We start from the raw sequence: 24,095 nt of genomic DNA, 5'->3' as shown, positions 1-24,095 counted from the left end.
GTGCCTTTGTATCATTTCACCATCATTTTACATGATCCATTTGTTGAATCCATCTTTGGGTTGGAGGCTGGATACATACAGTTTATATCCAGACAGGCTCCCTTGATGAAGTTACTCTCTGTGATTGCAGTGTTTGACAAAAGGAAGGAAATCATGTGTTTTTGTACATATCCTTTCACAGTAAACAATGCTGGCAAAGCAACATTTTATTAGCAGAAGCTTCTGATTTGTCAGGAAACTGACAGTGTTGCGTAGATCAGACTGATGACACAGTTAATGCCTGGAGGAAACACTCCAAATATGGCATTAAAGACATGCAAATGAGCCTCACTAAGGCTGGACTCACCTGTTATATGATGTTGAGACAGACTCTCCTTATTCTGCATTATACCTCAGTGTTTGACAGACGAGAGATAAAGATGTCTTTTTGTAGATATCCTTTCACAGAAAACAAGACTGAAGAACTTTCCAGATGCAGGTCTGAACAAGAGGAACGGTAACGTGAAGAGAGACACTCACAAAATCCTCACCACACTCGGCTTCTCTGTGGAAATCAAAATAGACATTAAAGCAGAAGAGATCTATGAAGCATTTAAAGCAGGTAACGTGATATTATGTTTTCAATATTTGTATACATTGCATTGTGCCATCTCAAGCTAAATTAATAAGTTTGGTCCCAAACTAACTAACCCTAATGAGTGAAAAGATTTTTCAATAATGCTCTTATGCTCACCAAGACTGCATTTATTTGATCAAAAATACAGCAAAAACTGTGATATTGTGAAATATGATTACAATTTAAAATAACTGTTTTGTATTTTAATGTTTTTAAAATGTAATTTATTCCTGTGATGCAAAGCTGAATTTTCAGCATCATTACTCCAGTCTTCAGTGTCACATGATCCTTCAGAAATCATTCTAATATGCTGATTTGCTGCTCAAAAAACATTTCTTATCACTATCATCGATGTTTAATATATAACGTGTATATGCTGTTTAATATTTTTGTGGAAACCGTAATACATTTTTTTCAGGATGAATGGAAAGTTCTAAGAACATTTATTTGAAATAGAATTTTTTTGAAACATTAATAAATATATTTACTCTCACTTTTAATAAATTGAATGCATCTTTATATATATATATATATTCAAAAGTTAAAAATTCCATGAAAAATCATTTTGAAACGAAACCTAAAGGAAAGGTCATGCATGTGTTAAAATGAGGAGTTGATTAAGCGCCTCCTCCTCCCGGCTGTGGGCTGGAGAACATGGTTGGGATTGTTTTGATGGGACGGTGGCGGAGCCATCTTGTTTTATATCCGTCCTAAGCCCGTTTACCGAGCCAGAGGAAACAGCCATGGAATATGATACTATATCCCGACCATAGCCAACTGAAATAAACACAATCGAGTATCGAAGCTCCTTTCTTATCGACGGAATATACACAGCAAGCAGAATCAGTTGTTCGTTGTGGTTTATTTGTCAACATCGGGGCTGGTGCTTTAAGTGCATTTTCTCTCGCACATTTTCTCTGGTGTAAGATACTATGAATGGAGGATAAATGTTGCCGAAAGCTGACAGCGGTGGTTTTGTGCTTCTCCTCTTCATTCTGACAATAACAGATCCGCCACGGACAGGTAAAGGTGTTGCTTTAATCAGTTCATTTACTGAAATGGTGTTTGGTGCAGTCTGGGCTGGTAAAGGCTTGCAGCTCTGCTTATATTCGATCATGATGATCAGGCGTTGAGCTGCAGAGGCTCTCGCGCAGGCCGTCAGGGCCTTTAACTAACTACTTTGTTATAATTTATTCTTATGAGTCTTATTAAGCTATACGCCTTTTTATTACATAACTGTTTTAACATTATTCCTTAAAACGACACAGTATCTATTTATGCTACTAGCTTTAAGCCTTTTTATTACATACCATGTGGCAAGCTGTTTTGACATTTATTTCCTAAAACTGCATAGTATCTGTTTACTAGTGTTACTACGCAGTCCATTAGCGACTACTGTGATCGTTTTAGTTTCACTAGTGACTGTTTATTTGATTCATTATACGACTAAATGTATGCTAGTATATATTCAATGTGTCACTAGTGATTATTCATTAATTTTTCACGTATTCTCTTGCTTCTAGTCGCTATACCAACAGTGACATGTAACTATTCCATTGTTACTGGCAATAAAATGCCAAAATGTTGCCATATGCTAATTATTTACTTCTGATTAGTATGTATTCCAGTTATTGCTGGTACCTATTCCAGTTTTACTACTGCTAGTATCTCTGCTTTACTGATATCTATTCCAGTAGAGTGCAACAGTCAGTTTCTGGAAGTAAAAATCCCATTCTTTTCTCTGTAGGGGAGTTGATTTTTATTTATTTATTTTTTTTTATCAATAACACTTTGTTATACAATAAGTCTTTAAAAACAAACCTACTGTGAGCTACAAGGTTGATAATCAATGGAATATGCTTTTGTTAAAGCCATCAGCCTGCAATATTTCAGCATACTTTTAAAGTAAGCATGTTTAACAGTGGAATTCCTTGGGAAAATCTATATTACCCAATTATTTTGCAAAGAAATCTCCACCAATTAGAGAAGCAAATCACACCAAAAAAAAACCCCACCCACTCCCATGAAGCACTACGAATGGCAAGGCCGTAACAGACATAGATATTGAGGGGGACAAGTCCCCCCAAATAGTTAGAAATGGCCAAATTGTTTCGGGAATAACAACCATATTATAATGCGGGACTGAATTTGACATTGCGATGTTTGACGTTGTGATAAACATAGCAATGGACAGGACAATTCCAGATTTTACTGGTAACATTTTAATCTTACTAGAATAATAATTTAACAATAAAGTAGCCATTCTGACTAGTCAGTCAGTACATATGAAAAGAGAGGATTAAGAAGTATTACTAGTATAGTAACATTAGTAAAATATATTCTAGTGTCTAGTAAAACTGGAATAGTTATTAGTAACTATTGGAATACTAGTTGGAAGTGAACATTTGATATCTGGCCCACATGTCCCCATACAATTCAGTGGCAAAATTAGCTATTCAGTACTAGTGGCAATTGAATAGTTACTTGTCACTGTCAGGATAGTGACTTGTAGCAATAGAAAAAAGCACTTGTATGTAATAATTTTTCTTCAGTAAAATTGATATTATATTGTCTGCTTGTCACTATTGAATTGCTAGCTATTAAAAAAATACTTGTAACATGAAAATAGATGCTTGTAGGTTTTAAGCAATAAGCGTTCAAACAACTTGCTACAAATGCCAACCAGTTGCTGACAGTCAATCTATGATACACAAGCAGAAAGATCGAGCAGAATTCATCGGATGGGTGAAGTGATGGCATGTCTGATCTGATGTTCCTCTGTTAGATAGAAGGTTTATTAATCCTATTGATATAAGGTGATGCATGGAAACCCAGTGGATCAAATAAATAGGACAGTATTTAGGTTAATGGCCTGTGATGTGCTTTTCTGCATTTAATTTCCATGGGGAAGCCCAGGTTATGTACTCATTCTGCGCTAGTTTCGAGGCAGGTTATGGTGGTCTCCATGTTGAATCGCATAGAGTAAACCCACAGCTTTATTGCAAAATAAACTCAAATTGATTCATGCAAGTTTTCAGTTGCATCACATGCTCAAAATACTACTATAAGTAGGACAGTGAGCCTTGTATATTTCCTTGTACAAAGTAATAAATGCATATACAGTATTTGAACCTGAAAACTTCTTATCTATTTGTCAGCTAAATGGATTATTGTAATATTTAGGTGTTCAGTGGAACTTACTGTCTTGGGTAGTTTTTACCTGTTGAACAGCTGTTCCCAAGGTTCTTACTGTCTACAGCAGTTACTGTGGTGCAAATCTGGCCCTGGTAATCCAAAGCAAAGAGCACACTGGTCTTCTGAAGACATCTCAATGTCAGTGTGTTTGTTTTGGGATAAACTTAGACTCAGGGGTTGGACAGGTGATTGATTGAACGTCTGAATATCTGGAGTCTGGACCTCCCAAGAAGCTCTTTTTAAAAATGTAATAATGAGTTTGTCTGTTGTATCTCAAGAGATCATTTAACGGATTGGAGGATCTGGTTAATTGGGTGTTGGCTAACATCAGATAACAGAAATTATTTTATTAAATGTTCTCAAATTACATGACTGCCTTTTAAGTGTATAAAATAATCATTAATTCAGTTTATATTACAAGTCAAAATAAATATATATTCAGTAATTAGTGCTGTCAAAAGATTAATCGTTATATACACACACATTATGTAAACAAACTTTTATTTTGGTTGCGATTAATCGTTTGACAGCACTATTAATAATATATATTATATATTAAATATATTTAAAATATAATTAATTGTATATATTATAAATATACATTAAGTTATTTATGTGTGTATTCTTTTATACATTTTATATAAACACACGATATCTTATCATTATTATTAAATTAATATACATTTAATTAATTAACTTTGGCTATGTATATATCGGTATTGTTTTATAAATATGTAAAAGAATATATAATATTTATATTTATAATATATTTATTATTTTTATATTATTTATTTATTAATATATATTTATAGTTTTTATTATTATTTGCCAAACAATAAAAAGAATTTGTGCTTGTCTAAAATTGGCTTTGCTTTCTTGATGCAAGATATAATTACATTTTTTGGGGCCTTTGCAAGCTCACAATAAATGCGTAAGAGATTTCTTGCCATTTACATTGACTTTTGTTTGCAAATGCAGATGTATCTGTACTATCTATTGTTATTTATACCCTGATAACCAAGAGACAGACTGTCTCTTGAGCCTTTAAGTGATTAGGTAATGTTATATTGCTGAAATCAGCCCCTTTAAATCACTAAATCTGCCTCTCCCCCCTGCAGGTCCACGGCTCGCTCTGGCCAGACTGCTGTCAGGTAAGCTGCAATCTGTCTTGAAGGTTTTCTACTGTTTTGCTTTGACACTTTGACCCTCTTTGAGTCTCATTTTGGCTAAGCCTGAAATTGACACTGTCTTTGAAGTTCTCGTCATCTAAATGTGGTTTTGCAAACAGCACTGAAGAGACTTTTCCTGTTGCATAATAAATCATGTTCATTTTTAATCACACATAATGGAGGCTGTGCTGCAGGTTTTGTCTTTCTAGAGTAGTTTTGTTGAGAGTATTGTCTGACCCGCTGTATTTCAGACCTGCGCTGCAGTCCTGGCCAGTTTGCCTGCCAGAGCGGAAAACTGCAGTGCATTCCCCTGTCCTGGCAGTGTGATGGTTGGACGGCCTGTGAGGACAAAAGCGATGAGATAGATTGCCCTAGTAAGTACACACTCACATAGTCACATTCTATGCAATCCATTTTAAAAACATGCCCATGCTTATGTCGCAAGAGGAACGGATTCACTTCTGAAATTCGGTTTTGTCCTGTCACTTTGCCAACGCTTGACACCCCGGATTTTCGTTCGTTTCGCCTGTGAAGGTGTGCTGTCATTTCTGTGTCTTAAACCCGGAGTGAGACACGGTGCTCAGAGTCTGATTCCTGGATGGGATAACAGGAATTACAGAGCGGATTTACTGAGCATGTGATCTGCGTCTCGTAGCTCCTTCAAGCACTGCTGATCAGAATCACACCCAGAGCACATGAATACAAGAGAACATAACCCTTAAACACTGAAGATGATGTGCTTTGTATTGATGGCATTGTAAATCTTAGACTGGGATATTTTGAGGTGGTGACATGATTATTTATTGATTTAATCTTCCCAGATTGATTGGTCTTCATATCTCTTCCCTGACTTATTACGCGCTTTGAAGTCTCGTAAACTTTTCAGTGACACTTTCAGAAGAAAGAGATTAGATAACTAACTCCATTTTGGCAGAGCACCATTTCACATCTATGGTGACTAGCAGGGCTGGGTGATGTGTTGAATATTTGTGCATGGGGATTTTTGCTTGTGATATAAAATTAAACCACATTGCAATGATTTTATTGCTTTCATTTAGTCATTAAGGCATAGGGGCTTTCGCACCGGAGGAACCTTTTCATAGTTCCTAGAATTATTGGCTGAAGTACTCTGTGTTCGCACCGCAGGAACTAGAAATGATTTTAGTTCTAGGAACTCCTTTTGGGGGAACTAAATTAGCTCCTACTTCAGAGTAGGGTCTAAACCAGCACTATAGGAACTATCAGTGACGTAAGTGTACGTTGATTGGTCAAACACATCAAACACAGGCACCCTGCATTTTTAAAAAGCTGTGTAAACATATTTACTTCACGAACATGGAAAACAGCGATAACGGCATTTACCTGTTGTCCACAGGGTTGTGTTCTTCTCTCCGCCTCGATGATATGTAATACTGAAAGTTGTCATAGGAGATTTCGTCTCTTAGCCCCAATTTTTGCTCTTTCAGTCGTGTAAATTATGCGTTTACATTCCATCTCTGTTATCACGAAACCCACAACACACAACAAACACAGCACCGTTCACGGCGTCTTCCTTCCACCAGTTTTTAGCGTTTGTAAATGCCACGCTTAAAGACGCTGCTGTCGGCCGCTTCAGAGTTCCTATTCCCGGTGCGAATGCAACCAGGAACATGGCCTGGGGGAGAAATTAGTTCTCAGGGAACTATCCTAGTGGCTAGTTCCTATAACTGAGTTCCAAGAACTGTTCAATGTGAAAGCCACTCATGTCGTGCATTGAGATGTTTTTAATAGTGTCACTGATGTAAACTTCTGTTAAGTAGCAAAAAGCAAAATTTTTTTTTTGAGTCATATCTGTGAAGCAGTTCGAACTGTAAGATTATATATATATATAATTAAACTGTCACTCTCTCTCTCTCTCTAATATATATATATATATATATATATATATATATATATATATATATATATATATATATAAAATATACAGTCAAACCAAAATTTATTCAGACACCTTGAACATTTCATTTAATAGTTTATTCACTATAATTTAAAAAAAATGGTAATAAAATATGACAAGATCTCAGAGTTAGACTGTGTCAGAAAAAATTAATCTTATGTCAGATAACACATAAGCAAAACATGGTCAGGTCAAAGTGTCTGAATAATTTTTGGTTCCAAATTTTTATCAATTTTACTGGTAGTCCACTGTATGAAGAATTTTTGGTATAATATGTCACAGTTTACTTTATTTTGCTATCCTCACTTACATAAATGAACTATAGTGTCCTGCACCCACTAGTAAAAATATACCAAAAATATAAAAAATGTCTGAATAATTTTTGGTTTGACTATATTTATACAACAGTTCTTTCTGGTTCTCAAATCTAATTGGCTGATATCTGTGCGATATTTTAGTGATCACAGCACTCCTACCTCTTCACCGTTTGTATCACTCCGCTTGAAGCGACTGTCATGGGCAGCCGAGAAAATCCACCGTCATTTTTGACTATACTACACTTGTTGTACCACGAACTGTAGTTTTAAGAGTTTTTTTAGGCGAGAATGTAGTTGTTTAGACCTGAAATATGTGACTCATATTTAATCATAGTGCCTATTTTACACTTTGTTTAGACATTTTCAGAAATGCGAGCTCCAGGCCATCAGCGGCCGTTCGGGGTCGTGTATGCGCCGAGAACAACTTGATCTCAGCCAGTGCTTCGGTGGATTCACTGCTGTGTCTTATAGTAGTTAAACATGAGATATAATATAATCACATTTTTAAAGCTTTTGAGCAAATACATACGTTTCCAGAATAAATATATCATCAAAAGTCTAAAAAAAATTAAACCTTCTTTTTATAAAGATTTTTTACCTAGAACTACTGTATGGTGAAGTCTTGTCTAAGCCCCAGCTTGTACACTGAAGTTAATCATTAGTGGACAGAAAACACTGCAGGGTTTCATACTCCTCTAATGCTTGTAATTGCACTGCCCTTTTCTGACATTGCTGTAATCAAGCTGATATTCTCAGGAGTTGTTGGCTCAAGGCCTGAATGATTTACAGCCTTTAATTCCTGTTTGGATGTCGGATTTGTTCTGCTTCTTTTTTTTTTTTTTTTTTTTTAAAGCAAGCAGGATGTAGTTTAATTGGCAGGCTGTGTGTATTAATGTCTCTGAGATTCTGCCACTCCGTTTCTTTCCCTTCCGTTTGCTGTGGATTAGGGATTTAACGTCATGAATTCCTTGAAAGTACATTGTTTGACTTGTACACAGATTTTACAAGTGTGGATAAAGTACCAAAACTGTTTATCAAGTCAAAAAATATAAAAGTTTTTAGTTATAATATAAATGTATTCTTAGTTTTAATTTTTATAACGTTTATTTTTGTATTTAATTGTATTATTTATAATATAACCATGAACATCATAGGCTTAAACAACATGACATGGACTATTTATTTATTTTTTTGTAAACGCATAAAAACATTTGATTTACCCAAGAGCCTCTCATTTAACTTTCATAGTTTTGTTCATAGTACTTGAGGATGAGGGCGTTGAGTTTGAATCATTCAGACCGGTTTTGTAAACTGGATCGGTTGATTCATTGAAAAGATCCGATGACCTGCCCTGTAGCTTCTTGTTGAACTTTATTATTCATTTTCACAGATGATTTATGCTTCAGCCTTATATTGAGGCCATATATAAGTTCTCCAGAAAGCAATCTGATGATATTTCCTTGTTTTAAACTTTTACAGCAATAAAGGAGGAACGGTATCGTTACAGCAACGGTTTTGAGCCGGTGGAGGACGTCATGGGTGTTGCTCAGCCAGTGCGCTTCAACAGTAAGATCCTTCCTGATCTCTTTAAAACACTCATAATGTAGTTCACTTCTGAATCACACTTTATATGCTGTGAAGACATGCCGTTATTGCTTTATTATGTCAAACATTTCCATTATAAATCACAAAACACTACAACATTAAAATCGACAAGATTTTGTACAGGATTCAAAAATGTCGTACAGAATTACATATACAAATCTGAATCTTACACACATAGTAAAAACTTAACCTGTCCAGCAGGAGGGCAAATTATTATTATTATTTTTATTATAACATTATAGATCACTATATTATATACACTACCATTCACATAAATATTGAACAGCTCATCTGTTTTCAACATTGATAATAATAAGCAATGTTTCTTGAGCAGCAAATGATTTCTGAAGGATCATGTGACACTGAAGACTGGAGTAATGATGTTGAAAATTTAGCTTTGCATCACAGGAATAAATTACATTTTAAAATGTATTCCAATAGAAAACAGTTATTTTAAATTCTAATAATATTTCACAATTTTACTGTTTTTACTGTATTTTTGAGCAAATAAATGCAAATTTCTTTCAAAAAAATAATTTTCCAATCCCAATATTTTTAACTCATCTATCTATCTATCTATCTATCTATCTATCTATCTATCTATCTATCTATCTATCACAACGATAGGGTTATGGGAAAAAAAATCCCATTCAGAATCTATCCAGTCATATCTCTGAGAGGAAGAATTCAATGAGATGTTCATATTATGATTAATTATGTTCTTAATATAATCCTTCCTCCAAACACAGAGAAGTGTCCTAGTGGCTGGCACCACTACGAAAAAACAGCTAGCTGTTACAAAGTCTACCTGAGGAGTGAGAACTACTGGCAGGCGGTGGAAACGTGCCAGAAGGTCAACGGCTCCCTTGCAACGTTCGGCACCAACGAAGAGCTGCAGTTCATCCTCAAGATAGAGGTGGACTTCGACGAGAAAGTGTGCGAGCGAAAGGACCAGTGCAAGTGAGTATGAAGAAGCTGTTTTCTGAGGAAGAGATGAGGTGTTTAACAGTTTTGAGTTCTCAATGTGTGGATGTACTTTGTCGTCGCAGGTTCTGGGTGGGATATCAGTATGTGATTACTAACCAGAATCATTCACTGGAGGGCCGTTGGGAAGTGGCATATAAAGGTTGGTTTTTATCTCGCATTTATTGAAGAATAAATCACCTGAAACGAAGAAAACTCACCCTCATGTAATTCCTCTGTGAAAGTAAATAAGGACCGGAGCTGTCAAGCTACAGAATTACCAAAAAAAAGCACCATAAAAGTGGTCCCTAATGTAATGTGACTAATGTACTAATGTGACTAATGTATTCTTCTGAAGTTTTATGCTAACTCTTTTTAGTTGTTATTCACTGAAAATTGTCACTGTTGATTGTGTGACTGGATAAATGAATCAGTGAATTGAATTTAAGAACCTGATCACTCTGATTTGTTGATTCAGTTGATTCATTGAAAAGATCTGACTCAAATGATCAAACATTGCTAATTCTCTAATGAACTCTCATGATTTCAGTGAATAATTACTTAATTTTTGGTTATTTTAGTATATAATTTATAATTGTATTATAGTATTTATTAATAATTTGAATTGGCTTTTATTTTATATTTGCAGTCTTTTTTTCATTTTAGTAATTTTGTTCTTTTTTTCACTTGTTTTAGTTTTTTATTAGTTTTTTGTATTTCTATTTAGCTTTGTTTATTTTAGTTTTAGTAATATTTTGTTTTATTACAGGCAACATTTCTAATGTCTGGTAAAGTTTTGTCATTTTAAGTTTTTCATCAATTTATATTTTATATCAATTTTTTTATAAAATTATTTTTTGTCATTAAGTTTTTCATCAAATATTTATATTTTATATCAATTTTATTACATTATTTTTTGGTTTATTTAATAGTTTTAGTTCATTTTTGTGTATACATGAGTGTATACATTTTTGTAAAATTATTTTTTTGATTGTCATTTTAAGTTTTTCATCAAATATTTATATATCTTTGAATATTTATTTTTTTTTTTTTTAAGTTTTAGTTATAATTTAAGTTCAAAATATCAGCACTTTCTTTGAATGACATGGGGGTGAGTAAATAATGATAGAATTTTTAGACTTTAAAAAAAATATATATTTTATTTATTTTTGGAACTGTTCCCTAAAATGCCGACTCTCATCCATCTGTCTGTTCCTCACAGGGTCCATGCAGGTGTTTTTGCCTCCGGAGGGTCTGGCTAACTTTGGCGAGGCGAACCCCACCCAGGATAACGTTTTCTGCGCCCAGCTGCAGCGCTTTCAGATAAAGAGCATGAACGAGTGGGGCTTGCACAGCTGGCACGCGGAAAACTGCTACAAAAAATTCCCCTTCCTCTGCAAGAGAAGTACGTCCAGTGGCGTATAGACAGATGAGCCCTGTTTGATGGCATTATAACTTAAAGAGAGAGGCATTCTGGTGTTTTTTTTTTTCCCCATGCTAGTACTAATATATAATATAAACCGGTTTCTTCAACAGGACAAACTTGTGTGGATATCAAAGACAACGTGGTGAATGAGGGCACTTACTTCACACCTAAAGGGGACGACCCGTGTCTGAGCTGCACATGCCACGACGGCGAGCCGGAGATGTGTGTGGCCGCCCTGTGTGAGCGTCCGCAGGGCTGCCAGCATTTCCGCAAAGACCCTAAAGAGTGTTGCAAGTTCACCTGTTTGGATCCCGGTACTTTTACAATTTCACCCAATCACATTTTATGTGCTTTAATTTAATCCCTGTTTTACAGGTAAAGTTTATTCCAGGCAGACATGTTTTAAAATGAAGATAAATCTTTAAATGTGCACAATGTGTGATTTCTCAGCCATTTTTGTGACGTGAAGTTCCCAAGTCTCACCATTAGGTGGAGCTACTCTGCCTTCTTATTGTATACCTCTAATCGCATGGTATGTTTGGAATGGCAAACTACCATTGTTTTATTAGACAGCTAAAATTAAGACGTTTTTATAAAAACTTTAGAACATAATGTGTTTATTTCTTAGATTATTTGTGAATTTAATTTTTACTGTCTTGTTATAGCAATGTAGCATACATTGTTTTGTGGTTAAGAGCGTGGAGAATAGTCTGCTTCACACATATCCCTAGTCTCAGGTTGTGCCCTGGTAGAAGTTAATCTCAGTTGCGTTGTTTCTGTTTGTTTTCAGACGGCAGCAGTCTGTTCGACTCTATGGCCAGCGGCATGCGGCTCATTGTGAGCTGCATCTCGTCCTTCCTCATCCTCTCTCTGTTGCTCTTCATGGTGCACAGACTGAGGCAGCGGCGGCGAGAGCGCATCGAAACCCTCATTGGAGGAAACCGTAAGGCCCTGTTTGATCAGCTGATTATATGCACATCTTGAATCACTGTTTTTCTGAATCATTGTTGTTTTTCACAGTCCATCATTTTAATCTTGGTCGGAGAGTCCCTGGCTTTGACTACGTCCCGGATGCCTTTGGAACGGGCCTGACGCCTTTGCATCTCTCTGATGATGGTGAAGGTGGAGCGTTCCACTTCCAGGAGCCCCCGCCCCCTTATGCTGCCTACAAATACCCAGATATCCACCACCCCGATGACCCTCCTCCTCCATATGAGGCCTCCATCAACCCAGACAGCATCCTTTACATGGACCTTGGTATGTCTTTACATCATTTTTATATTCTTTATATAGATGCAAGTTATTCTTCATTTATCATTCATATATAAGTCTTTATGGATCACACTGTGAGCTCTGATCCAAAACCTAGTGAGCTGCCTAGCTAGACAACTTTGCTTAGATGTCGCAGTTCACTCTGTCCCCCAGAAAAAGCACACAAGTTGTGAGGAATCAAGATTAACAAAAACGCGACACAAAATACAAGCCATGTACCTTCTTCTATGAGGTGAATATATCTATTGTGTTCGTCATAACAAGAAGTTATCGCGTTCACATCCTGCAGCTGTCATTCTGACTGTCATCAGATAAACAAGCTCTGGTCTGGAGATATTTAAATAAAGTACACAGATACATTTTTGGGGATTTTTTTCGTGTTGCGTTTTTGTTAATCTTCATTTCTCACGACTTGTGTGCTTTTTCTGGGCGAGTCGGAGTAAATTTGCGAAGAGTTACACGAATGCGCAGCCGTGCACAGAAGATCAACTGCCGAAGTTAAATAATACAGTAAATTTCATATCGTATACCCCCAGAACACTTGGAATATATGACACGTGTGGCATGGGATCATTCTGTGATACTTTTGTGTCTTTTTTTAAAAAGCTTGATTCTGGTTGCTATTTACTATTATTATGGATGAGCGTGAGCGGGACGTTTTTAAAATTGTCCTTTTGTGGTCCATGAAAGTAAGAAGGGCATACAGCATTAGAACAACACCAGGGAGAGTAAATAATGACTTAATTTTCATTTTAGGGTGAACTATCGCTTTAAATTTACCTTCATAATACCTGCAGAAACTCAAGATATTTCTAAGATAACAGAATACATCTTTCTAGTTATGCCAAGCTCTAAAATATTTTATTGGCTTGAAATTGTGAGTAGGGAGGGGCCTTCAAATATTGTTGTGGACAATGAAGTCAAAAAGGTTGAGATCCACTGATGTAGCACAAATCCAGATCGGCCACTTATTAGGGTTGGATTTCAGTTAGGATGCTGCCTTAGAAGTAGACAGCAGCAATGTTATTTTAGTATTATTTATGCACTATTATAGTATTTATTAATTTTTTTTAAATAACTTTTTTATATTTTCAGTTTTCTTTTTATTTTAGTTTAAGTTTACTACAAAACTACATGTAAACTACAAAAACATGAATTTGTAAAACGGTAACGTCATGCGCTTGCGTATAATGTGTTCAGTCTATAGGCGTGTAGTGTTTCTTTACAAAGTGACATCGCCATCTACTGGCCTGGCAGCATAATACAGCATTTTTAGTCCTTTTCGCGGATCCGTGTGAACGGGATCATTTTGACAATGCATTTTTCTTGTACAAGAAAAATGCAAAGGAAACATTTTTCCGCTTTTAGTTTTTTGCATCGTTGTCATGTAAACGTACCCTTAGTAATTTAGTTTTGTGCTTGTTTTGTCATTTTTATTACATTTTTCTATTTATTTATTTTTTTTAAAAGAACTTTAATACTTCAGCTTCAACTTATTTTATTCCAGTTATTTGTAACATTTCTAATTTTCATTTTAGCTTACATTTTTCATACGTATTTTATTTTATTTCGGCTTTATTTCAATTAACAAAAACTGTTTTTAATAGTTTTAGTTTTACTTAACAATAGCAACACTGGACAGCAATGCAGCTCACTAGGTTTTGGAAGAGCTTTCGTTCACTTCCTGTTCTCTCTGCAGGGCGGTCGGGGGTTCCGCTCGCGACTGGGCATATGAGTGGCGTGGTCGACTCTCTCCAGAGGGATTTCCCCGGGCCGGCGCTCCCCGCCCCACCGCCACCCCTGGAGGAGCGCGAGGACTCCATCGACAGCAGCACACTACTGGTATCTCCAGACACCCCCAGCGAATCAGAGACCAGCATCACGCAAAGCTCCACCGCAGACTGCAGCAGCGGCCCATCGCTGAGCACCGTGGTGTAGGGAAGGAGAGAGAGATCATAGGGTACGTGTCCAGACTGATCGCTGAAGGTGTTGGAGGCTGTAGGACTTGGACTCTTTCCTGTTCAGAGCAGAGACTTCAGACATGAAAGAAAAGACGCTTGTTACAGGTTCTTATTCGGCGGTTTTTCAGCTTGAGTCACATGTAAATACTTCCGTCGGCCATCGATTGAGTCGCTTGATGTTTGGGAGGGCCGATAGACCACCTCTCTCTGAGGTGTACACTGGCATGTGTCGATCACCATACTTTGAGCGAATAAACCGGTTGATAAAAAGACATTTTAGGCCTTAGTGGTGTAATTAAATCAACCTGACGTTCTCTCACTGGAATCGTGTCCTGCACACTGACTCTTTCCTGGCACAAAGAAGCAATTTTTCCTTGATTCATTACTGCTCTGTCCAAACTGACCCTTCCGAACCCTTTCTTTGTTGGTCATCCGCCGGCGTTCCTAACACCTGTCCACATCTACGGGAAGGATCTGTTTGGATGTGAGCAATACCGTGTTCTTATTCTGTGATGATGTCTGGTTTTTACTTTTCTGTCTGTCAGATCAGTAGCACAAACTTAAAAATGAAGAAAAAAAAAAGATTGACTCTTTTAGATCAAGGTACGAGTTTGTTTCAGCCACTTTTAAGTATGCTGCTGTGACGTGGTGATGCAAATCCATTGCCTCGTATTTGAAAATGAATGTCATCACCATCCTAGAAGCGTTTGGGATTCTTTTGGGAGATTAACTTCAAAACTCGGGAGTTAGTTTGTCATCTCAGCAATCAATATCGGATTTGCTCAAGTCTAAAAGGGTGAATTTTAAAAGGGTTAATTTTTTTTTTTTTTGCAAAATGTAACTTTTTTAAAAATAAAAAAAAAATTGTGGTGAATAATGATATATGAATCTAAAAAAGCTATCAAGAAATTTCCCGTTTTCACCCACAACCGAAAGAAAAAATAAGAAATTATACTTTGCATAGAAGCTTATTGAACCATTTATTTTTAGTGGTCCACAATATTTCAAGAAATCTTTTTTTTTTTTTTTTTGTGCATTACAGTAATGAAGAATTTTTATTCTTATTATTTTCATTGTGGTAATGAGAATTTGGGAGATTTTGGGAGATGATCTGGTCATTTCTTCATAAGATTTGGCCAAAGAATTTGGCACTAATATACATTTTGAATTTAGAATGTTTAAAAAAAACTCAACGTTTACCTAGGTTATTCGTACTCATTTTTGCCTCTGAAGCTAATCTCAAACAGTGTGCTGAAACAAATCAAGGTTTCTGAAATAGTTTCTTGAAATGGTTTCTTGTTGGGATTCTGAGTTTCTATTTGTGTTTAGACTTGGCTACGATGAATTTGAGATTTGCTTTCATGGTCTGTGTGTGTGTGTGTGTGTGTGTGTGTGTGGCTGTATTTTTCATTTTCAGCACCTGTAAGTGCTCTCCTCTCAATGTTGTTTCGATGTAAATCACAAATAAGTAAACCGTTTGTTACTTGACACTAAGTAAATGTGAGCGTATATTTGCACACACAAGCGCATAAATGTACATGTATGTAAGAGCAAAACTTCTTCTTTTTTTCTTTTGTTTTAGTCATTTACCAATTTACAGACTACTTAAATGCCATTTGGACATTTCCAGTGAATGAATTATGTATTTAATGAAATACATAAGTTATGAACATGAGGGATAGATTTAGATTTGGTCTGCAGTGTTGCTGACTGAAATGTACACTCCTTTTACGAAGTTGTTATTCTGATTCCTGGATTTTGTAAATGGGAACATACAATTTATTTTTCTGACTGGAAATGCAACAAAAGCCCAAACTAAGTGACAATCAGGCATTTTTATACAAAGATAAAGATGTTTTTGCACAACAAAAGCACACAGCCCTGCTGTGTTGGGCTGAATGAAATACAAAGACAAAAAATTAATGTGAAGTTGGCAGGCAGATCCCTTTTTCTTTACTGAAGATCCATCACCAGCACCAAAATAATTGAGTATTTGACGTTTATAAAGACATTTCTATCATCCAGGTAAATGTTCTTTCACTGTTTAGTCTTTGTTTTGCATTTATTTCCAGGGTTTCATCAGCACAGACAATCCTGTGAACATTAGTTTCCTTTTTATTTTATGTGCGCTTGTTAAATGTATGTATGTATAAGCGTGTGGATTGGTCGTGTGTAATGTAAAAGTTGGCATGAATGTTTTACAGACCTACGGTTGCATGTTTTACTCTTTTGCGCATGCAGAGAGGATGTCTCTTCTGCTGTTGTACTCTTCATTTCTGCTATGCTTACAGACACTCGTCTGCAAACTGAGGTACGAGACACATCTGATTCCCCTTTCCCACATACCATTTGCAAACTTTTTTTAAAATTAAAAAGTAGATATATATTTTTTTTTTAGATAGACTTTGTGGTGCAACAAGGAAAAAAAAGCATCATGAAATGTTTTATGTAGAATGCAACAGTTGGTGAATTTGTCGATTCTTGAATATTTTTTTTTCTTTTTTTATGTCATGTACTGCTTTTTTTCTCTGAAGTAGATGTACATCTAATCAAATGCCAAATAAATTGTACCATGAAGGACAGCAGTGTTTGGGTTGCTTTTGTCAGACTTGATAAGATAGATACACGTTTCAAATGACGACAGAATTTTCTTAAAATGGCTGTAAGAACTTTAAAGTATTAATCGCTTTTTTATTGCCAATGTGTGAACAGCTTGTAGGGTACGTTTACACGACAACGATATGCGTAAAACGGAGAAGTTTTTCCTTTTGAGTTTTCCGCGTAAAGACGTCACCGTTGTCAAAACGATTCCCATTCATATGAAATTACGAATCCGTGAAAACGACTAAAAACGCTATTCTGCTGGCAGACCATTAGATGGTGATGAAACGTAATGTAATGCGCATGTGAATGACGCCGTCGTTTTCACGGAAGCGCGTTTTTGTTGTTTACAGGAGACCGTTTTCAAAAACTTGCGCTTCGAAACCCGTTTTCAAAAGTTTGCGTTTTCAGGCCACCAAAACGCCGTTGTCGTGTAAATGAACGGGCAAACGTATAAAAACGTCCTAGGTTGTCTATGAAAGCCTGAAGTAGACGTTTTTTTTATGTGAAGGACGTTTTTGCCGGGAAAATTCAAAGGATGTGACGGTTGTTATGCGCGTTCCCGAGAGCCTCTCTTCTGTTCTATGATGACACATGAAATAAACGCTAATACAGTGTTCAGGATAATGCCGAAAGATCAATTTTGTTCTGTAAATGTCAATGTGTCATGCAAAGAAAAGGGATTAATTCAAACTATAGTCTCAGCCAGATCTATATAGTCTATAGTCTCAAACGTGGTGTCATTTGACCTCATCTGCCGACATGATGAGCTGGTGCTAACACATCCACCGCTATGATCAGATGTTTGCTTGTTTTTTTTAACTGCTGTTTTCTCACCGTTGTCATTTTTCTTTGTTTATTTTGTTATTGAGAGGAAAGTGCGCATCGCATATTTACATATTCATCTAAACGCTGCTGTCATTGGGATATCACTGCAAAGGTATTTCCAACTTAATTTTACTTCTAGGTTAAGAACGAAAAACAACTTCGACGCGAGTATATCGGTGTCCTTGAATCATGTTCAGTGTCTTTTGTAGGCTACGTTGTGTGAGCACAAGCAATAAGTTGCTGGCTGCAGTTCACTTAACGGCCTTAACTTATCGCTACTAACAAGGGTTTCTGAATTCTACATAATAGCCCCTTTAAGATCTCATAACGTGTTATTTGATTCTTTTGTGTGCGATGACTCTAATCCAGAATGACTCCTCTGAACATTTTAAAGCCTTCTCAGAGGTTTCCCTGTCCTTCCTGAAAATCAATCACTCTTAAATGTCGTGTGAGCCAACGGGGGGATTCCAAATGTAAGGAAGCACTCAGTTCCCTGATGTAAAAGCTGTTCCTCAAGCTTCCTGGGAATTCTTGCTCCTCGAGAGATTAGACATCGGTGACATAGTTGTGACATTCCCAAATAAAGGATTTACTGTTTCACAGTTGTGATGAGATGTCTCATAAGAACTTTATTTTATGTACAGTGGCCCCAAAAAGTATTTAGACTCTTTAAGCTGTCTAAATGTCATTGAATTCAGTACAAAATATCAAGTGGCAAAATTAAGTCATTCATGTAGACATGTACACTAGTAAAAGTTTGGGGTTGATTTTGGAAAAGTTGTGGAAAGATAAGACTCTTATGCTCACCAAGGCTGCTTTAATTTAATTTAAAAAAGTACAGTAAAAACAGTAATATTGTGAAATATGATTACAACTGTAATTGAAATGTTATACCTGCAAAGCTGAATTTTTAGCAGCCATTACTCCAGTCCACTGTTGTGCTGCTTAATATTTTTGTGGAAACCATAATATTTTTTACAGGATTCTTTGATGAATAGAAAGTTCAGAAGAACAGCATTTATTTAATAGCATATATTACTGTCACTTTTGATCAATTTAATATGTCCTTGCTGAATTAAATTATCAGTTTTTGGGGGGGAAAAAAAGTGTAAGTATGTTTTAAATGTTTAAATACTTTTTGGGACCATTGTAAACTAATATTTAATATGTTTTTGAAAAAATATTGATCGTTTAATGGGGGGGAGATTTGATGATTTAATCTGTTTTGCTAGATTCATTCCCCATTTAGGATTGATTATCTTGGTAAAACTTTCTATTTGCATTATTTTGGATATAAAATAAAACTTTGGATTTAAAACTTCACTGTTTTGTTCATTGCATATGGTCAGTATTCACTTCTCTGGCTCCTCGTTCAACAAATGTTATTTGTCTGAGACTAGCGCAGTGGCAGCGACACGCTCAAATGAGCACAGTCAGTGGAAAAAGACCCTGACATCCTACCTCCATTCAAGAAGATCACTATTTAAACCCCCGTTTTCTGTGCGTTTTGTATTTTTGGGGGTGCGAGACCGGTGGGAACATATTTATTCATTTTAAGGGCATGATGTTACTTCTGATGCTGATGCTGTCCGTGGTTTTATTGGCACGTAGTGACGATGGTGAGTGACAGGAGATTCATTGATACATTTCTTTTCTGTTGCTGTTGGCAAAAGTTAGGTTTTCCTACGTTACTATATTGCACTTTTAAGGAATTTAATTTAATACCTTTGACTGAAAGAAAAGTTATTTTATAAACTCTGATAAAGATTTTAATTGTTTTCCCTCAGATTTCTGTTATGATGAGGAGCACTGTGGTGAGTTTTTTCAGCTGTATATGTGTAATCAGAAGGACAAAAAGTACTCATTTTGGCCATACTAGCATGACATGAAACAAGATTAAATTGTTCTTGGTAGATCCATATGCATGGGGAGACAACTACCCCTCCTGTCACCCTCTTCTGGACCGCCATCACTCTCCGATCAACCTGGACCATCAGCTGATGAAGAACGATTCTTTAGACTCTCTGAATCTGGAGGGTTTTAATTTGACCCATAAAGGCCAATGGTGGCTGACAAACCAGGGTCACTCTGGTAAGTGATTCTATAGAGTGTATTAATTAGTGACCGTCCACTTTTTCAGCTGGTTCTGGAAGAATCTTTTTTTGTCATAGGAACTTAAAAAAAAAAAGTGTTACAAGTCATGAACCAAACCAACCAGCTACGAGGCGAATCACCACATTACAAACTTTTTGAAGCAAAAAAGTATTTGAAAATCGGATAAAAAGGTACAAACCTGTGTACATAATGACTTTGGTGAGGGAAAGAACTGCAATCCCATGATGCATTGCAAATGACAATCAAAAACGATGGAGAAATATAAAACTATTCATTTAAAGTTAATTATATCTATAGAAACAATATATTTTAAGTTTATTTAAATGTGTATATATATAAATATACACACAAATTAAGTATTTTGACAACATCGAAGGACAAACTCAACTATGTCATTTGAGGTGCTTTGTAGGAGTGGGTGTTCCCTGTAATCTCTTTTGGCATGATTTGCTCTCCACGACTCTCTTATTGGCTGATTTTTCTGTAGAGCATTATGGGTAATGTAGTTTTCACCACAAATTCAGATTTATTTAAAAAATGACTTAAAAGCATATACCATCGATTAACAACCTTGGAACTCCAATATACTTCTGACTTTAAAGGTTTGTAAGTTAGCGTTTAAAAAAAAAAAAAAAAAAAAAATCTGTTTTCCTTAGGAGAAAATGAATGAAGTTTTTACCGGAAACTGACATTTGCAGTCTATTGAGCTTTAGAAAGATGTTTGTATGCTTTTATCCCAAGAATCTTCAAGGTGTATTATTATATTATTGTAATGTTCCCTGGGAACTGAAAGTTGAAACTGGTTTCAGTCCGAAACGTGTCTTTGTGTGTAGTTGTGCTGGAGGTCGGTAACGGTATGCAGGTGAGTGGCGGAGGGCTTCCTGGAACTTACCGCACAATCCAGCTCCATTTCCATTGGGGAAGTGTCTCTTCAAATGGATCAGAACACACTCTGGACCACCTGAGGTTTCCTATGGAGGTTTGGGCCTTCCGTTGTCTTTATCTCACTAAGCAGTTATGTTCACTTGTTCACTTGTTTTTTGTAACGTTTGTCCGTGTTGTTTATCCGTAGATGCACATAGTCAACATCAAATCCACACATCCAAACTTGACCTCTGCACTTGAAGACCCAACTGGCATTGCTGTGCTTGGAATCTTTGTTGATGTAAGATCTAGTTTTATCTGAAGTAATGTAATCGGTCCTACTTGACCTGCTCCAAGCGGGATTTGAACCGGCATCTCCGGCATTGGAGACAGATGTGCTAACGAGGACGCTAAAGACTGCAGTCTCTAGCATGTCTCTTGAGGCCAGGGGAGTGAGGTTTACATGCACAGCTCTTACTAGCTTGCTTCCATTACACTCACCCTCCTAAACCTCACTCCCATCCGGGCCATGGCACCAAAATGTAACCAGTCCTACTCAACCCGCTCTGAGCAGGACTCGAACCGGCGTGGGAGGCGTGTGTGCGCTAACAAGGACTCTAAAGACCACAGTCTCTAGCGTCAGTCACTAGCGCACCTCTTGAGGCCAGGGGAGGAGAGTAAGGTTTACACGCACAGCTCTTACTAGCTTGCTTCCTTTAGAGTAGCATCAGTGCATAATAAACTTGATCACCACTGGTTTGTGTTTTATCTTTAATACTCTACCACAGGTGACATATTTGCATAATGAAAACTTCCAGTCCATCTCAAGTGCACTTCCTTCTGTTGCCTACAAAGGTTTGTTGAGACTAAACTTTTTCAAAGAAAAAATAAATAAAATAAAAAATAGAGTATGTGCAGAAGTCTAAACTAAATATTTTGATTTTCTTTCTAGGACAAACAAAATCGATAAGACCATTTCCTTTGGTGAATCTGTTGCCTCAGAACAACCTAACGCAGTATTACCGTTATCATGGCAGTCTCACAACGCCGCCCTGTTCACAGGTGGTGTTGTGGACCGTGTATGAAGTGCCTGTCTATATCTCATGGACTCAGGTAAGACATTACTAAAGTCCGAAATACACCCTATGCAAATATGAAATCAAAAATGCTTTTAGATATGCAAGCTCAATTTTTCACTTTTCATAATGCAACGCTAGTACTCGGTTGCATTTTCAGTCTTGCCACAAGGGGTGCTATACTATGGAAGCTTGTTTCCACCACTGAATAAGAATTGTGGGTTTATATCTCTCAGTTCTGACTTTATAACACGCAATTGTGACTTCATAACTCGCAATTCTGAGAATTCTCATAATAGTGAGATATAAACAAAATTGTGAGGAAAAAAGTCCATACTATAATGTGGTTTTGGTTAAACTGTCAACATGTTCATAGCTAGCTAAATGAATATTACATCAATGTTGCAACTATATATTTTTATGATTTAATTAATTATTCATTTTTCATTTATTCCATTTGGGAAACCCAGCACTAGCCAGTTCACAATTGCATACCTGTTTAGAGAGTAAAGTTTAAGAGATTTCTAATATTAGCTTTCTTTTGTCAGTTTGAGCAGTTTGTAAGTGGGATATATTCCACGGAGGAAGAAGCTGATAACCATGTTCTCCTGCATGACAACTACAGGCACATCCACCCAACCTATGGACGGTCCGTGTACGCTTCCAAAGATGCCAAGCTGCTCACCAGTGGAGTTTCCTCTCTTGCCCTTTTCAATCTTTTAAATGTTCTATTACTTTTAATTTTTAAACATTTAGCATTTTGCATATAGCAGAACGGCAGCATTAAAGTACTTGGACTATTTATGACACTTAAACTACTGTGGCAAAAGCAACTGGGAAAGCCATTATCCAGTCTAAAAGCCTGTTCACACCAAGAACGATAACTAAAAAAGAATGCGCGATAACCACTCTGCAGTTTTTTTTTTGTTGTTGTTGGTTTTTTTTTGGTTGCCTGCTTTAAATGCCCAAGCTCTTTAAATTTTGATGGATTCTGTTTGACTGTCAATCTTTTTATCATTCATCAGCTGGAAAAAAATCATTCTGAAAGTGATTGTAATAATATTGTTTCTCTGTTGTCATCGTTATAGCCAGTGTTGGGGGTAACAAGTAACGCATTACTTTTAAATTTACAAAAAAAAAAAAAAGTAATAAGTAATGCAAGTTACTTCTTTTTCTCATTTATTGACTGACAGCTCTCCTGTCCTCATGTTGAGAGAAATCATAAGTACAGAGGTGTTGTGTATGCTGTGTGAACATGATGGTTATTGTAGTTCTAGACTACAATTGTTTCCCAACACTGATTATAGCTGTGGTGTGGAGTTCCCTATTCTCTATTGTCCTTGGTGTGAGCGGGCCTTAAATGTACTTCTATTCATTGTAATTCGTCAAGTACAATTATGTGAATTATTTCTGCATAAAATCAAATTGTAGTTGTAAGTTTGATGACACATCTACAACAGCCCCATTGAGTTTTCCAACCAAACTGCTATACGATAAGTGATTATCTTTGGTCTGTATTTCCACGTACGTATTTCCCCTCATTCATTCTTACTGAACTTGATCACTCAAAGCCTTTTCCTTGGGAGAATTTCCCCAGTCATACACAAAGGGCACTTAGCGGGATTTCAAATGATACCTTACAGTAGAAAGATAGTTTCAGTATTCAGTTCACTGCATAGGCTTCACAGTCACTAGCTATAAGTGGAGCTTGTGGACTCATAAAAGTATGTACACCTATGTAGAACTTCATAAACCAATGATGTATCATTCTGTGAAAATACAAACTTACCTCAGGAGGCAAACTATTTGATGTATACAGTAGAGCTAGCAATAGTTTGACTCAAGTGCAGTGTTCTTTTACAAATAATAAAGTGTTGAAATAAAAAATGACAGCGTGTTTTGTCTATTTTGACTGGCTCACACACAAGCTTGTTGTAGTGGTCATGCCCTTCTCGTTCCTGTTACTGACACTGGGGGCACTGCTCACTCACACAAAGAGCCCTTGTTTCTGTCTCTTTCGAGGTTAGTAGGTTTGCTAATCTGGCCAGTGAGGTCACTCCCTGGTGTTCACTGACAGTACAAAACAGTCACTATTTCAGTCTGAAATTGTGAAGTGGACCTCATCAACGATTACTAGCCTATAAATTATTG

The 24,095-nt window shown here is 36.5% G+C and overlaps 2 protein-coding genes across 2 annotated transcripts; both read left to right on the top strand.

The window, feature by feature from the left end:
• Positions 1-1,256: 1,256 nt before the first annotated feature.
• dgcr2 (DiGeorge syndrome critical region gene 2) lies at positions 1,257-17,040 on the top strand. The gene is made up of 11 exons (XM_051907605.1): positions 1,257-1,639; positions 4,930-4,962; positions 5,232-5,354; positions 8,713-8,799; positions 9,588-9,798; positions 9,888-9,964; positions 11,024-11,206; positions 11,338-11,541; positions 12,018-12,170; positions 12,248-12,484; positions 14,199-17,040. Exons 1-11 carry the CDS (start codon positions 1,564-1,566, stop codon positions 14,435-14,437), a joined length of 1,623 nt encoding a protein of 540 aa, XP_051763565.1. The 5' UTR covers positions 1,257-1,563; the 3' UTR covers positions 14,438-17,040.
• A 235-nt stretch (positions 17,041-17,275) lies between these two features.
• On the top strand, positions 17,276-23,834 carry car15 (carbonic anhydrase 15). Its single transcript, XM_051907606.1, has 8 exons — positions 17,276-19,508; positions 19,677-19,703; positions 19,804-19,980; positions 20,838-20,983; positions 21,077-21,169; positions 21,657-21,723; positions 21,821-21,981; positions 22,493-23,834. The coding sequence occupies exons 1-8, from the start codon at positions 19,451-19,453 to the stop codon at positions 22,712-22,714; spliced, it is 951 nt and encodes a 316-aa protein (XP_051763566.1). The 5' UTR covers positions 17,276-19,450; the 3' UTR covers positions 22,715-23,834.
• The last annotated feature ends 261 nt before the right edge of the window (positions 23,835-24,095 follow it).

Source organism: Ctenopharyngodon idella, chromosome 10, assembly GCF_019924925.1.
Source record: "Ctenopharyngodon idella isolate HZGC_01 chromosome 10, HZGC01, whole genome shotgun sequence".
Lineage (NCBI taxonomy): Eukaryota > Metazoa > Chordata > Actinopteri > Cypriniformes > Xenocyprididae > Ctenopharyngodon > Ctenopharyngodon idella.
This window is presented reverse-complemented; position numbering and strand designations above follow the sequence as displayed.

Excerpts from the sequence above, each read along its gene's own strand:
- dgcr2 (XM_051907605.1), top strand. The coding sequence starts at position 1,564 with ATGTTGCCGAAAGCTGACAGCGGTGGTTTTGTGCTTCTCCTCTTCATT. Across the intron at positions 9,799-9,887 it reads GAGCGAAAGGACCAGTGCAA|GTTCTGGGTGGGATATCAGT; the intron begins GTGAGTATGAAG and ends TTGTCGTCGCAG. Across the intron at positions 11,207-11,337 it reads CCCCTTCCTCTGCAAGAGAA|GACAAACTTGTGTGGATATC; the intron begins GTACGTCCAGTG and ends TTTCTTCAACAG.
- car15 (XM_051907606.1), top strand. The coding sequence starts at position 19,451 with ATGATGTTACTTCTGATGCTGATGCTGTCCGTGGTTTTATTGGCACGT. Across the intron at positions 19,509-19,676 it reads ATTGGCACGTAGTGACGATG|ATTTCTGTTATGATGAGGAG; the intron begins GTGAGTGACAGG and ends GTTTTCCCTCAG. Across the intron at positions 21,724-21,820 it reads TCCTTCTGTTGCCTACAAAG|GACAAACAAAATCGATAAGA; the intron begins GTTTGTTGAGAC and ends TTTTCTTTCTAG.